The sequence below is a fragment of the Corvus moneduloides genome, chromosome 3 (genome assembly GCF_009650955.1).
Source record: "Corvus moneduloides isolate bCorMon1 chromosome 3, bCorMon1.pri, whole genome shotgun sequence".
Taxonomy (NCBI): domain Eukaryota; kingdom Metazoa; phylum Chordata; class Aves; order Passeriformes; family Corvidae; genus Corvus; species Corvus moneduloides.
Window position 1 is genome coordinate 94,865,204 of NC_045478.1, and position 14,555 is coordinate 94,879,758.

The 14,555-nt window shown below is 53.2% G+C and overlaps 1 protein-coding gene and 1 long non-coding RNA gene across 4 annotated transcripts in view; one reads left to right on the forward strand and one right to left on the reverse strand.

The window, feature by feature from the left end:
- LOC116441186 overlaps positions 1 to 9,999 on the reverse strand; it is a 26,001-nt gene extending 16,002 nt beyond the window's left edge. Inside the window, exon 1 of one of the 3 annotated variants that reach the window (XR_004238938.1) lies at positions 9,922 to 9,999. This is a non-coding gene — a long non-coding RNA (uncharacterized LOC116441186). Of the gene's footprint in view, positions 1 to 9,649; positions 9,769 to 9,921 lie in introns of those variants that run through there. The other 2 variants (XR_004238937.1, XR_004238939.1) reach the window with 2 other exon arrangements.
- Positions 9,831 to 14,230, forward strand: SIX2 (SIX homeobox 2). The gene is made up of 2 exons (XM_032102814.1): positions 9,831 to 10,482; positions 13,040 to 14,230. Exons 1-2 carry the CDS (start codon positions 9,923 to 9,925, stop codon positions 13,341 to 13,343), a joined length of 864 nt encoding a protein of 287 aa, XP_031958705.1. The 5' UTR covers positions 9,831 to 9,922; the 3' UTR covers positions 13,344 to 14,230.
- Positions 14,231 to 14,555: the final 325 nt, after the last annotated feature.

The following is a 14,555-nucleotide window of genomic DNA, read 5'->3' on the forward strand; positions in this document are numbered from 1 at the left end:
ACTGTAAGCCCTCCAATTACCTGAAAGCAGTCAATGTGCTTTAGATTTATATTGCACACTTCTACCTTGGAGTTGGCCACAGCTTATTTATTCAACAGGGATTTTCGGAACCTTCTGGAGCTGGACAAAAAGAATAAAGCTATTGCCTTTGAAAACGAGTGTATAAAAATAAAAAGAGCTCCTGGCTCCTACTCCACTGTCTATGGCCCCAGGCCACAGAGGATTTTGAGGGGACCACAGGCACTCTGTCTCCTTGAACTCCCTCTAGCTGAAACCTTGCCCTCTGATGTAACATCCTCATTCATTATGCAGCTGTGGAGAAAAGAGATGTCTTATCAACAAAATTTATACTGTCCTAACCCGCCAATGGTCTCTCACCTAGCTGAAAACTTCATCTGATTTAAGACCAGTGATCTCTGCAGTTACCCTGGGCTAGCCTCCAGCAATCCCTGGATCATTTGTGACATCTACACACCCTCCTCTGGGATGTTGCTGGGACCATGCTTGAACCTTTCAGTTTGCATTCTTTGTTCATTCTTTTTGCCTTGATCCTTCAGACTAAAGGCCCCACCTTTGTCCTCTGTATTCAAATGTCTCAAAGAACAGTTTGGCGGGTTAAGAAAACCATCTTCAGGCACATCCCTCTCCTTGGGGTACTCATACCACTCATTCACCTCTGCCAGCCACAAATCTGGCATCCAGTTTGGCACTGAGAACATTTCCTTCCCTTATGTACATTAAACATGCTCATTACATTACAGCTTCCACATCATAATTCACATAACTCACACAATTACACTTCTTTACTACTTCTCTTCTTAAAAGCTGAAGCTCCCTTCATGATGACTGTAAGGCTCAGTTCTCAGACTTCAGTGCATGCCAAATGCTGCTGCTAATCTCCTTCCACTTAAAAATAAACAGGAACACATCACCTTCACTCACAACTGCATCTGTTATAGGGTGTTGATCAAAAAAAAAAAAAAAGGAGAAAAATTCTATTGTTCTTTAAAATTCTTCTTTAAAATTCTTCCTAGACTTTGTTCCGCTTATCTCATGTTCTGTTCATTTCTTCCACCACTTATATGATTGAAGTGAAAAAGAGTTCAAAATTAAGGTAATGTTTGCCAGGTTACGTCACTCTGATGTTGTTATCCTACTGTTTAAGAAAAGTTTTGGATTTAAATAAATTACAATCTGTTTTTCCACAAATTAAAATTAAACAAATTTTTATTAAAACAGCCAGACTACATAAATACACATAAATTCATGCATATGGGGGTGTGTGTATTTACACACTTTAAAGAGTAATTTCCTTATTGTTTTCTGCCCATAGCAGGCAGCAGATATAGAGAAATTGTAGTTGCAAAAGAATCCCACGTTTTGCAGCTCACTGCCACTCAGTGAAATCTTCAGCCCTACGTCTAGTATCAGCTTCTTCAGCAAGCTATGGTGAGAATGAAACAACTGAAAATTACTGCAGCAGTGACTAAACTCTGTTAGAAGAATCAAGAACTACTGAGATCAAGAACTACTAGATCAAGAACTACTGAGTCTCAAGACGGTGCAAAGTGAAGTCCCATTTTGAAAAGGTGTTTGAACTATGTCTCTATGGCTAAATAAAATGGGCTGAGAACCCCTCTCTGTTCCTGAGGCTAAGTGGAATTTGTCACTAGGTCTTTGGGTCTTTTGGTGCCTCTGTAGTTAAAAAAAAACCCCACCTATTCCTTGTGGGGTTCTAGTTCTGGGTATCAGAGATAATATAAGGGAATGCATTGTAAATTGTTCAAGGGATATTTTCATAGGAGGATGCTAAAGGAGGGAGTGGACTGAGAGCATGGAAGGGTTCCTGGGACAGCAAAAGCTTCTGGAAGTGTGTTGGAGGACTAGAATAGTGCGGGACAGAGGGAGTCAAACCAGGTGCCATCCAGTGCAACCAAAGTTGTGCCTGGTGCATGGTAGCAGCGAAATGGTGTGCTTAGCTCATGCCCTCTCCTCGCACTATGTAGCATCAGTGTTTGCTGCCATCAGCATCTGCTTCCAGGGGAGATTTTGTGCCCTTAAGCACCTCACCATGCACACATGACTTGGTTGGAGGAAATATGATGTGGGTATGGGACCCCAGCAGCAGTTTCTTAACCAGTATGGTATACAACCTCAGTCCTGCCTGCTGAACTTAACTGACTGAAACCAATTCCGTTGGTTTCACTGGGTTGGCCTTTTCTATATCTTAAATAAGCAACAAAGTCAATTTTAGTCTAGTAATAAAGTCCTTGTTCATAAGGAGAATAAAACTGATGAAAAAAGAAAGGAATGAAAAGGGATACCAGGTTTTTCTCTGGGAAGTAAAAGGTCCCCAGCGTATTTGAACTGATTCAAGAACCTATGAAGTAAAGCAGAGAAGATATCAAAGTACAGAGACAGAATTAACTCAGCAAAAAGGAGGTTGAAACAATCCACAGAGGAAAATACAGAACATTGTCACAAGTTCAGAAGTAGCAAATTTTCCACGGGAAAGTTGACCAGTTTTAAACTGATGTTAAGTTATTTAAACTATCTAGTTTTCCACAAAGCTGTTCCTGTAGTTTTGATCTGTACACAAAATTTCTCAGAAAAGTTGCAAGACATGACAAGCAACTAAATTGTACTTCCTAATTTCTGCAAATAAGGCAATTTACTTATTTATTACAAAAGCTATTTGGAGTTGAAACAAGCTGAATGCATTCTGAAATGCTATGGAGTTTCCCTTACAACAAAAAATTGCTTTAGTTTTAATTTATACTGTCTTGTTTGTTTTTATTTTTTTCCCAATGGCAAATCATAGCAATTATTTAAAAAGAAAAAAAACTATCTCAAAACTGAACAAACCATAGCTAAATCCGTAAGTATTTGACATTAATATCTCTGTGTATTACTTGCCAACACTACATTACATTTCAGCTTGCCTCGACCATGCAGAATTTAAAAGATGGATATGTTTATGAGCATACCACATAGCACAGACCATGGAAGAACTTACACGAGGTCTTTCTATAGTGAAGGGGAAAAAAGTCTACATATCTGTGTATGGTGCTTGGTCCCTAAATCTTGGCAAGGATACCTGTCTGGGGCCCTTGGTTGTTTTAGAGGCTGCACTTCCTTCTCTTGCCGTGGACACAGAAGAGGAAAGGACCCCCAAAATCCTCTTGTATCATGCACCAGGAAGGGGGCATGAGTTCCACTCACTTGCAGGTAGGCAGGATGGTTGGTGGTTGCTACTAAGATAAGGGATTTCTTGCCGTTGTGTCGACGTCTGTGAACCACCTTTGACAGACTGGGGAAGACTTTACGAGGCTTAATCTATCTGGAAGACTAAAGGATGTTAAGGACGAGCCTTGTTTCCTCTCAGCAGTGAACAGAGCTGAGTATTAGAGCCCTCTAGTGAGGTTTCTCGGAGTGGATCCCCGCCTCCAGCCCGTGGGGCCGAAGGAGTCACTTTCCTTCCTCGGGGAGAACCGAAATTCCCTTTGGTGCTGCGGGAGATGGCGGGCGGTTTGCTCCCCTCAGGAAAAGGTCCCGCGGGAGCGCCGATCACCTGCGCCGCCGCCACCTGAGCGGCCCAGAGATGCCGGCGGTGCCCCGGCCCGGGACCCCCCGGGCACGGAGGGTGCCTGCTCTCGGCCCCTGCGGCGGGGATCGCGCACCCACAGCGACAGGAGCGTGGCGGAGCCCCCGGAGCTGTCTGCTGCCTGGGGAGGGAAGGCAAGAGGGAAGGGAGGGCAGCCTCTTCCTAAAAATACTCCCCGGTCAAATCCCCGTGAGGCAGGGATGGAGATGGTAACGAAAATGCCTTGAATCGGTAGGAACAGTGAACAATCTTCGTGCTTTCCTCATCATCTTGGAATAATCAGCGGAATTAACTGAGGTCGAGGAAACAGGCTCTTGGGTTAGTTGTGGGAGGCTGTGAGAATAGGGGGCAGCCATTAAAAGAAACATGATCGCTATTCATCAACTCGGAAGAGGGGAAAGGAGGAGGGAAAAAAAGAGACCTTCGTGGCTGGAGCTCATACCAACCTGGTCTATCTCTGATCAAGAAGATCCCTGGAAACAAGAAGTTTACAAATATTGTCAAATTGATGCTTGTAGTGTGATTTAAGTTGTCAATCCCGCAGAAGCCCACCAGAAGTTTGGATTCAATAGCCTGCATTTCTGGCTAGTTATTGCCAATCCCCTAAGGCAGAAAGCGCTCTCTCTCTCTGTCTTTATTTTAACCATATGTGCCTTTTGTTGTTGTTGTCTTGTCTGTTAGCAGTGCACTGTATGCTGAGAGAGTCCCCTTGTGCCGCGGAGCATCTGAGGCGGTCCCCGCAGCCGGGAGTGGGGCGGGGGCTGGGTGGGCACCAGCTCAGGCCCCCCTCCTGCTCCCCCCGGTCCTCCCCCCAGCCGTCTATGTACTCCGCGGGATCTGTGGAGGAGCCGCGGAGGGGGAACACCCCAAATAAATATCGATGCTGGGGGTAACGGGCGTGAGGGTGCTGATGGCAGAAGTGGGTGAAAACTCTCAGCCCCTCGCCCTAGACGGAGAAAGGATAATATAAAAATAATCGGCACCGGCCGCATTAATCGGCTGGGGGGGCTATCGTGTTTCGTGGGGCGCTCGGGAGGTTACAGCGCCTTGAGCTGGGAACACAGTGCCGCCCCCGGAGTCCCATTTCACCGGGGGGCGGCCGGGAGGCGGGGGCGGGAAGGTTCACCGAGGCCAGATCAGTCCCATCAGGCCCCCATCAGGCCCATCTCCTAATTAATACATCTCTTGCGAAGATGTTATTCGAGCGTCTCTGGTCCAGCCGGTGGGGGAAAGGCTCCGTGCTGGAGAGGAGCGGCGGAGCTGCGGGCGCGGGGAGCGGGGCGGGTCCGGGGGACAGAAGCGCCGCTCCCGTCGGCTCCCAGCAGAGTCCCCCCAGTCCCCAGCACCCCGCTCCGCACCCACCAGCGTTCTCTTTCAAGCGGAGTTTGTTAGCATAATCGAGTTACTCGCTACATATCTGAAATCCTTGACCCGTCCCCTTGAGGAACGGTGCATTGCGTGCAGCGAAAGCTTTGAATTATTCCTTTCTCCCCAAATCAGAGAACAACAAGCAATTGTTGTTTGTCTTAATTTAGTTATGTGCAATGATCGTCTGCTGTGTTCTTTTTTTCAGTCGAGACAGGATCATAGTGCTATCTCTGATGGGATAGATTCGGGTTTTAAACAAAACGCAAAAATACATAAAAGCGTGAATAAATAGCGTGAGGGCGGGGGGGAACAACCCGCGGATCCGGGTTGCAAAACTGCCTCTGGGAATCACGGGTGAGCTTTGGCCCCCTAAAGGAGCCCTAGTCTCGCCACGGAAAAACACGTGAGCCCGGGGAAACTGAGCTGAGCCCCCGAGTTGGCGAGTGTGGGGCAGGTAGGCCCAGTATCACGGCAAAGGTCGCTATGATTCATTAAAAAAAAAAAAAAAAAAAAAAAACAGAAAAACCTAGCCAGAGTAGCACAGCTTAATTGCCGCAGGCTTTCGGTCTCAGTAAACCCCACCGGTTTTAAGGGGAAAGCATATTGCCGTGCCATCAAAAGGAAAGAAAAAATTCTTGTAAATTAAAAAAAAAAAAAAAAAAAGAAAGAAATAAAGAAAGAAAAAAGGAAAGAAATAAAGGAAAGAAACGAAAACTTGGAGTTGTCTGTCATTTTTTTTGCTCTCGCTACAGTTCTCGCCACGGTAGTGGACATCTGCGAGGAAGATGTGTTTTTTTCTGGCATGTGAAAGTTGTGGGGTTTACCATTTTTTCGCTACCCTTGCCGATAAAAGCGCCCTTGGAGGGGCCCTGTCTCCCTGCCCTGCCCACGGTGGAGCCGAGGCTGGCTGGCAGGAGCGAACATGTCCACAGCCCTGTGAGAGCGGGTGACAGGTTTGTCCCGAGCTCAGCTCGGTGAAAAGGATGAGGGGCTCCCCAAAGGCAGTGGTCGAGGAGGCTGGCGGAAAGGTGTCCGGCAGGAGCTTGGGTGAATCGGCTCCCGTCTTTAACAGCAACGATGCGGGCCTGTAGCCTCCCACCACGGGCTGTTGTCTACAAGGGGACGGTGAAGGCAGAGCCGAAAAGGCGATTTCCAGATAATTGTAGCTCTACTTAGGCACTCACTCGTGAGCACGGAGCAGTTCCGGGCAAGGAAAGGCTCCTCGCAAGAAAACGGGCCACCCACACCCCGTTCCTCATTCAGTCTGCTTCACAGCTAATGAAAGGAGCGTCGCGATAAAAACCACCTTTTTATTTCACTCGTGTTTCCCAAAGATCGTGTTGACACTGACGGTCTCGCACTCTGCTGCGCGGAGGGGTGAGGCGCTTCCCGAGCGGGGCCTCGGCAAAGTGACAGCCGTGCCCGGACCGGGATGAAACCCCGGCCTTCTCCGCCCGGCGGCAGCGGGGCTGAGCAAGTATTTGGGTCGGCTCAGCAAAAACTTTCCACGACAGCTAAAGGGGAGAGAACTGGCAGCAGCCAGGAGAAACGATCTCGTCGGTCCGGGGGCAAACGTGAGCAGGCGATTCGCTCCTCCTGCTCTGAAATATAATGGCAGGGAACGAGAGCCTTCACAAATGCCAAAAAAAACTCCTCTCCCTGTCGCCTGTTTCCCTCGCAAGGCTCTACACTGCGATTCGCCCCGTGCCGCGGCTTCACAGCCAGTATCTTCTCTGACTTCCAGCACGTAGGAAAGTTTTTCTCTTTCCCTAAAGATAAAAGCAGTTATGCAGAATTTGGATCCAGATGTCACTAATTTACAATTGCTCTAGGACGCAAGCTGATACAGGGTGCCCGGGAAGGGGGTAGCCCTGCCTCTGCCCAGCTCTCTGGGAAGTGAACTTACGTTTACATGCAAGCTGCAGCCCGGCTGAAGCAGCCTAAAGTGAAAGCGCCTGCGGAGGAGCTGGAGTGTAAACCCTGTACTCACATTTTAGGGTACTAAGAAGACTCTTTTTCAGGTCTAAATCTATGCAACAGGTTTTGGCATCTCCTTTCCAGCTAGGGCTAACAGCTGCTCCCGTTCAGATTCAACCACTGTAGTTGTGAGACGGAAGGAGAGGAAGAGGAATCAGGTATATATATCCCTAATAAACGTGGGGCGACCGAGCATGGTAGCGGGGAGGCGGGAGACACAGCTCAGACCTCGCTAGCACTTTTCATTATTTCCACGGTCCCCATTCCGGGAGGGAGCGGAAGGCACACGGTGTGTGCGCGCAGAGGTCGGGGACAGGAGAGGGGATTTGTGTTTCTGTTGCTGTTTCTGCTCAGAGCAGTGTTTGAAGGGGAGCGGTTGTCCCATCCCGTCACTGCTCGCTACAGCTGCGGCCGTGAACTATCCGGCAGCTTAGGTCGGCTAGGAAGCGCTGGGGTTGGGATGCTTTCGTTTACAAACAAGCACAGTTTGAATCCTGCGGAGATCGGCCGGAATCGAGGCACTAAACAGTCGAGAGCTCATTTTGTAAAGGAACGGAGGGACCATCATGCGAGGGGGCTTTACCGACCCATCACCAACATGCCCAATTTTGTTTTAAACGAATTTGAGTTGTTCTTTTCTCGACCTGAAAAAGAAGCCTCTATTTTCCATCCCCGGAGGAACCAGGGCGGGAACCGCCCGCTTGCCACTGTTTCCTTACGGCAGCACTCGTGAAAATACCGGCCGGACAGGTAGGAGGACACGCAGCTTCCATAGCGGAGTGCACCCGAGAAAGTACGAGCATACGCCGCGGATATGCACAAGTGTTCGGACATGCTGGGAGCTGGACACGGTTGATCCGCTGCCCCCTACCCCGCCCTCTTCCTCCTCCTCCTCCTGCCTCCCTCCCCCGCCGCATTTCCCCTGGCCGCAGCCCTGGCGCGGCTCCTCGCCGGGAGCCGCCGCCGTCGGGAGCCGCCGGGCTGCGCGCCGCCGCCCCAGCCTCGCCTTCCCCCGGGGACGGCCGCTGCTCCCGCCCGGGCCGACACGGAGGCTCGGTCCGGCTGCCGCGGAGGCTCAGGCTGAGAGGCGGGAAGCCGCAGTCCGGTCTCTTGTGGCTTCGTTAAATCCCTGACGCGCCGGGGCGGCTGAAAAGGTACCGTGGCAGGAACCCACAATTGCAGAGACCTCTCCTGTCAGGACTGCAAACAGCGTAGAAAGAGCTTGTGGGATTAATCATTGTTTCTCAGCAAAAGGGGAACATAACAGGCCATGGAAGGCACCCTGAGTTTGTGGCCGGGAGGCTCCTCCCGAGTGCCCTCACCTGGGCGATCCCCGGCGCCAGCCTCCGCCCCGGCGGTCCCGTTTGGCCGCCACCCCGTGCGCCGCTCCCGAGAAGGCACCGCGGCTCCCTTAACCCGCTCATCGCACCCTCTCCCTCGACCTTGCAGCTTGCACAACCTCTCTCCCTCGCCTTTCACTTTGTGTAGACCGATAAGGGACGGGAAAAAATGCGAGTCCCTGCCCCACAGAGTCGGTAAACTTAAAACGCCGTGTGCGAAGGGCACGCGTGGGTGATAAGGGTCCGTTTAATCAAGAGAAGTGTCTCTAACTTTTGCACTTTTACGCGTGTTCCTCTCCTGGATGAAACACCCCGACACGCTCTTGGAAATCGAGCATAAATAAATGTGCAGCATCCCGTGATCACAGATGCCGGCGCCCTTCACGCCGGAGCGTGGTGGGGCACGGCCGGCTATTCATGGAGAGGCAATCCCTCTCCGGCCCCGTATCATCGTGCCTTCTTCTCGCTCCCGGGCAGGTACGAGAAGCGTAATGGGATCCCAGGTCATGAACAGGGTCTCCATTGTACATGAGAGGCCCCTTCCTTATAAAACTCTCTTAACAGTGGTTACTGGGCGCTGGGGAGGGGGGCTATAAGGGAACGTATTTAGAAATAAAGTTTTCTGCAAGGGCCGGAGACGGGCTTTTCCCCCCAACCGCAGCCGCGGGTGCCAGGGACGGCAAAGCCCGCTGTCCAGAGCGGCAGGGCCGGGATGGGGCTGCGGGATCCAGACGGGGCGGAGGGGCCCGGCCGGGACGACGGCTCCGTCCCGCCGCGCCGCAGTGCCCTGCGGCGAGGAGCAGGGGCCCGGGCTCCGCGCTTTGGCGCTCCCCCTCTCCCCCGATGGGCGCCTGCAGCGTCAATCACGACGGAAATTTCTCCCTGGCTAGCTAATATCTCAGCTCGCAGGGCCGCCTCTGAGTGGATCTGAGCAATCTGTCAGCCCAGCCGGGGAGCCACCTCAAAACAGATCGGGTTACCCCTGATTGACAGCGTCACCATGGCAAATAATTTGACTAAAACTATTGTCTTCTCCTGGCAGTCCCCGGGTCAGATAACCGGACCAATCACAGCGCGGATAATCACTTTTCATGCCAGCTTAGAATAATATTATTAAAAAAAAAAAAAAAAAAAAGGAGAGAGAGAAAGAAAGGGGGGGGAACTCCGAGAGGGAGAGGAGCGAGTGAGCAGGGCTTTAGCACTATATTATGTGGGATCTGGCGTTGGGGGGTGGGGGGGGAAGCAGGGAGATCCCAAACCGGCGGCCGAGGGGGGTGGGGGTGTGAGAGCCGCGGCCGCTGCGAGCGCTGCAGATAGGAGACAAAAGAGGCACGAAGTTACTCTCGCAACTTGGACTTACAAAAACGAGGCGGCGGCCGGGGGGAAAAGTCGCCCGCGCTCGGGCTCTCGAGACTTTTTTCGTCGCTCTTCGCATTTTTTCCCCGGCTCCCGCGACCGCCCCGGGGCCGGGTGCCGCCGATGGCCGCGGCCCCCCGCGCCCGGCCGTGACGCCCAAGCGGGCCCCGCCGGGCGCCGCCGCCCCGGGGCCGGCCCCGCATGCCGGGCGCTGCCCGCCGCCCCGCGCCGCTCCCCTCTATGCGGCCGTAGGGCGCGCGGCGGGGCAGGGCTCACCATGTCGATGCTCCCGACTTTTGGCTTCACCCAAGAGCAAGTGGCCTGCGTCTGCGAGGTGCTCCAGCAAGGCGGCAACATCGAGCGGCTGGGGCGGTTCCTCTGGTCCCTCCCTGCCTGCGAGCACCTCCACAAGAACGAGAGCGTCCTGAAGGCCAAGGCGGTGGTGGCCTTCCACCGGGGCAACTTCCGCGAGCTCTACAAGATCCTGGAGAGCCACCAGTTCTCGGCGCACAACCACCCCAAGCTGCAGCAGCTCTGGCTGAAGGCGCACTACATCGAGGCGGAGAAGCTGCGGGGGCGACCCCTAGGGGCGGTGGGCAAGTACCGGGTGCGCCGCAAGTTCCCGCTGCCCCGCTCCATCTGGGACGGCGAGGAGACCAGCTACTGCTTCAAGGAGAAGAGCCGCAGCGTCCTCCGAGAGTGGTACGCCCACAACCCCTACCCGTCCCCCCGCGAGAAGCGGGAGCTGGCCGAGGCCACCGGCCTCACCACCACCCAGGTCAGCAACTGGTTCAAGAACCGCCGGCAGCGGGACCGCGCCGCCGAGGCCAAGGAAAGGTACGGCTCCCCACGGCTCCCCCGACGCCCGCGGCTCCCCGACCCCGGTGGTGGTCCCGAGCCTTCCTCTCTGTCCCGGCCCCTGCTGCGAAAGGCCCGCCAGGAGGGGACGGGCTCTCCGCCTCGGGGGCGCCCAGAGAACCAGAGGCGAGCGAGCTGGGCGCTCGGCGAAGGCGTCTGTCCGCCAAAAGTAGCCCCGGGAAAGGCGGCCGAGACCCCTTCCCCACGGACACCCCACACCCCGCACAGCCGGCGCGGCGGCCCCGGGGCAGCCCGTGCTGCCCGGGGCGCTTCACTAGGGCCGGCGGCGACTCCTGGTTAAGCAGCGTTGCCGCCTCCTCCCCGCCGCAACCCGCCGTGAAGCCCAGCCAGGCGCCGTGGCCGGAGGTGCCCGTGCGGGTCCGCGGCCCGTCGGGAGAGGCCGGCGGCTGCGGGGCCCAAGGACAAGGGCTCCGCACCCCGCACAGCTCAGAGCGTGTCCTTGAGGGTTACCCCGGTGCAGAAAGGGACAGCCGGGGGGCAGCCGGCAACGCGTGGGTCTGAACGCTGGTAGCAAACGTCCTCTGTCGTGGTCTCTTGGCGTGCGGCCGGAGACCTGGACAGGGACTGAGTGGAGCAACTTCTTTCCTCGCTCATGACATTGCAGTTCTTGTTTGCTACCGAGCAAGGTGCTCACGAACGCATGTCAGTAGGTGTATGTTCTTAGGCCGAGTATGACTCTGCATCTGTGTTTTTCACGTTAAGTGGAGTGAAGGGACCATTAATCGCCGGGAAGAGGTTAATGCCTACATCCCTGGCTATTCGGGTTGACTTTTCCATCAACAGTCCCTGTGCCTTAGGAAGACGGTTCGAAGAAGCAAAAAGGGTCCTCTTACTGCTTTCACTAGTTCACTGGCTTGCCCAGTCTGTACAGTCGTATGATGGTATGATCTGCGCGGTTAATTAGCAGCTCAGAAATCTCCTGTAGATCCGCGCCTCCGAGGAGAATTCTATCTTTGGTTTCTGCCGACCGTGCTTTGGAAACGGGCAGCGCCGAGGCCGTGCTGTTGTGCAGCCCGGCAGATTCAGGCACAGATTTGCTCTATTCATTTCCCGAAATGGCGCTAGCGCTTTAATTTTCCTTCAAATCCTCGCAAGTGTTGGTTTTACGAGATGTTAGAGATCTTTTTTATTGCTGATAGCAGGGACTCACCTTCAAATATCCAAAGGAAATGAAGGTTACACTTATTCCATTCCTTTTTTTTTTCCCGGGGAATCAAATTTTAAAGGTCTCCAGAGACAAATAAGATTTTTGACATTGAAAAATACACTCAACCTAATATTACACTCCAGACGCTGGAAAACAGACCGTTCATGGGATTGCCATCCATTCAAGGAAACTTGTTCAAACAGAGCTTTCTTGTCTGTTTTTATTTTTTTGGCACTAAGTGTCTCCAGCCACATCCTGCAGCCCTTAGTGAGGAAAACCCGTCAGTGCAATGGCTTAACTTCTCTCGACCAAATCCTGCAGGATAGGGCCCCTCTGCCAGATAGTGTGTTTCAAAACTTCCGCAGAAGTTTAAATAGACTTGCATTGCCTTCAGTATTTCAGGCAGAACGGTGTCTAAACTATTTCTACGAGGGTTGTGTCTGGAGGCCTTGCCTGGACAGCAGCCCCGACCAGCTCTTGCCACTCACATTTCCGAAAAAAAACCCCATATATAGATATATAAATATATAGATATATCTGCAAGGGCTTGGCCAGCCTCCAGCGATTTCTTGGTATTTACCGGGTGATGAATTTCGAAACTATGTCCTGCCTTTCCGAGCCTTTGTTGGCAGGCGCACCGGTGGTGCCGGCTGCCCCGCCGCGGAGCCGTGCGAGGGCCATCCTGGCTGCGCCCACGCCGCCCGAGGAGAGGACGGAGGAGCAGCGGCGGGCGTGCCAAGTGTTTCCCGCGAGGGTCGGGGAAATCAGCGGGTTAACTCTGTTCGCTTTCCTTATCGTCCATATTGGGGTATGTTTGGAGCTTTAAGCTCAGGGCGAGGGGGGAAAGAAAAAAACATGTCCAGTTACTTAAGCAAAAGACTTTCCCTCCTGATGTGAGCCCGGGAGGTTTTTCTGCTGCACGGAGCCATCCTGCCTGCAGCTCGTCGGGCTTTGGCCTTCCCAGGAGAAATCATGGCCGAACAACATCTCTTCACCTCCTAGAGCAGTTTTAAAGTTAAAAAGTCTTTTTTTTTTTTTTTTTTTCCCCTTGTAATGTGTTCCTCCCTTCCCTTCCGCCCCCCTCCTCATGCTGTGCAAACCCTTTGGAAGCAGAAAATTACGGTTTGGCAAAGTGACACTTTCCACTGGGCTAGTGAGAGACTCTGTTTACAAGCTCAGCGGACCTTAGACCTAAGTGCCAGATGAAGAGGCCTTGGAGGCTTGCAGAGTTTTTAAACCTACTGTTTTTGCACTCCCTTCCGCTCGCTGCTCCCCGGAGCCAGCTCCCCGCCGCCCCCGCTCCCGCGGTGCGCACCCCGGAGCGACGGCCACATGGTGATTTCCCTCCCTCTTTTGTGTTTCCTATAGGGAAAACAACGAGAATTCCAACTCCAACAGCCACAACCCGCTCTCGGCGTCAATGAACGGGAATAAGACAGTTTTGGGGAGCTCAGAGGACGAGAAGACGCCGTCAGGGACCCCGGATCACACCTCCTCCAGCCCCGCTCTGCTGCTCAGCTCCAACCCCGGGCTGCAGCCCCTGCACGGCCTGGGCCACCCCCAGGGCCCCAGCGCCATCCCCGTGCCCAGCGCCGACCCCATGCACCACCACAGCTTGCAGGACTCCATTCTCAACCCCATGTCATCTAACTTGGTCGATCTGGGCTCTTAAAACCATGTACACGCTCCCTCCCTCGCGCCAGCCCTCCTTTACTCATTTTTTTCCTTTTTTTCCCCCCTTAATCTTACCAGGGACTTTGAAAGCAATGACAAACACTTTAATGTATATGTTGTGCCCTTTGGCAGCAGGCTGGCTGCAGGTTTGCAAGGTAGTGGACTCCGCTGATGTTGTGAAAAGCCTTAAGGGTTGCTTACAGGCGTTTTCAGGTGTGTAAGGACTGTTGGACAGGAGCCGTGATTTTCACGGCTGGCTGTAAGGCTGATCGGTGTAGCAGCTCATTCCAGCCTTAACTTCACGAATCTCTCAGTGGTGTCACTCGATCGGGCCGGTCTGTGTGGGAAGAGGCACATCGTAATTTTTTTTTTTTTTCGGGGGGTGGGGAAGAAAGGGGAGCGCAAGGCTGCTGTTGTCATGCCTGTTTGAAAGTTACACATCGCTCCCGTTATTCTATTATAGTTATGTATCCGTGGCAGGTGTACGATGTACAATTTCAACTAAGAATTCAAAAGTTGTAGTCAAGATATAGCAGCAACACGCGCTCTAGGCAGACTCCGTAATCTTCTTGTAGCTGATGCTATGCAGAGAGACAGCTTCTTTGGCCTTGTCCATGTGGTGCTTTCGCCATTTGCTGGGTGGGAAAGGAAGTGATGGCCCGGCTCCGGCCCGAAGGAAGGAAGAAGTAGATTTTCCCCTCGGTGTGCAACGCGGGCTGAAGGGGGCTTTAAAAAGAAAAGAGGAATTGCTGCTCAAGTGTAGACCTAAACGACAGTATCAACCGCAAGTCACTCACCTTAGTTTTGTTTATTGTTTATATTATGTGAATACATTATTTGGAAAATATTTCTGCTTTTATTTTATAATAAAATTTAGAAATTTAACTCGGCGTATGGTTGCTTCTCTCGCCCGCGGGGTGTTTTCGGGCTCAGTCCTGAGCGGAGCAGAGCGGGCGTCCTGGTGGGGACGCCGGGAGGGCGGTGTCGGGTGGTCAGAGTCCCGCCACCCTGCCCCGTTTGGCCCGGGCACGTCGGGGCCCTTGCCGGCCCGGTCCGGGGAAGCTGCGAGCGCCGGGGAGAGCTGAAGTCGCCCTGCGGGAGCGGAGAGCCAAGGGCACGGGGAGAGACAGGCGGTGAGGGCCCAGAGGGAAGAGGAGAGGTCGCCCACCTGCTTCCCGAGGGCACGGCCGTACAGGCGGCAGGCTTTTCT

Excerpts from the sequence above, each read along its gene's own strand:
- SIX2 (XM_032102814.1), top strand. The coding sequence starts at position 9,923 with ATGTCGATGCTCCCGACTTTTGGCTTCACCCAAGAGCAAGTGGCCTGC. Across the intron at positions 10,483-13,039 it reads GCCGCCGAGGCCAAGGAAAG|GGAAAACAACGAGAATTCCA; the intron begins GTACGGCTCCCC and ends TGTTTCCTATAG.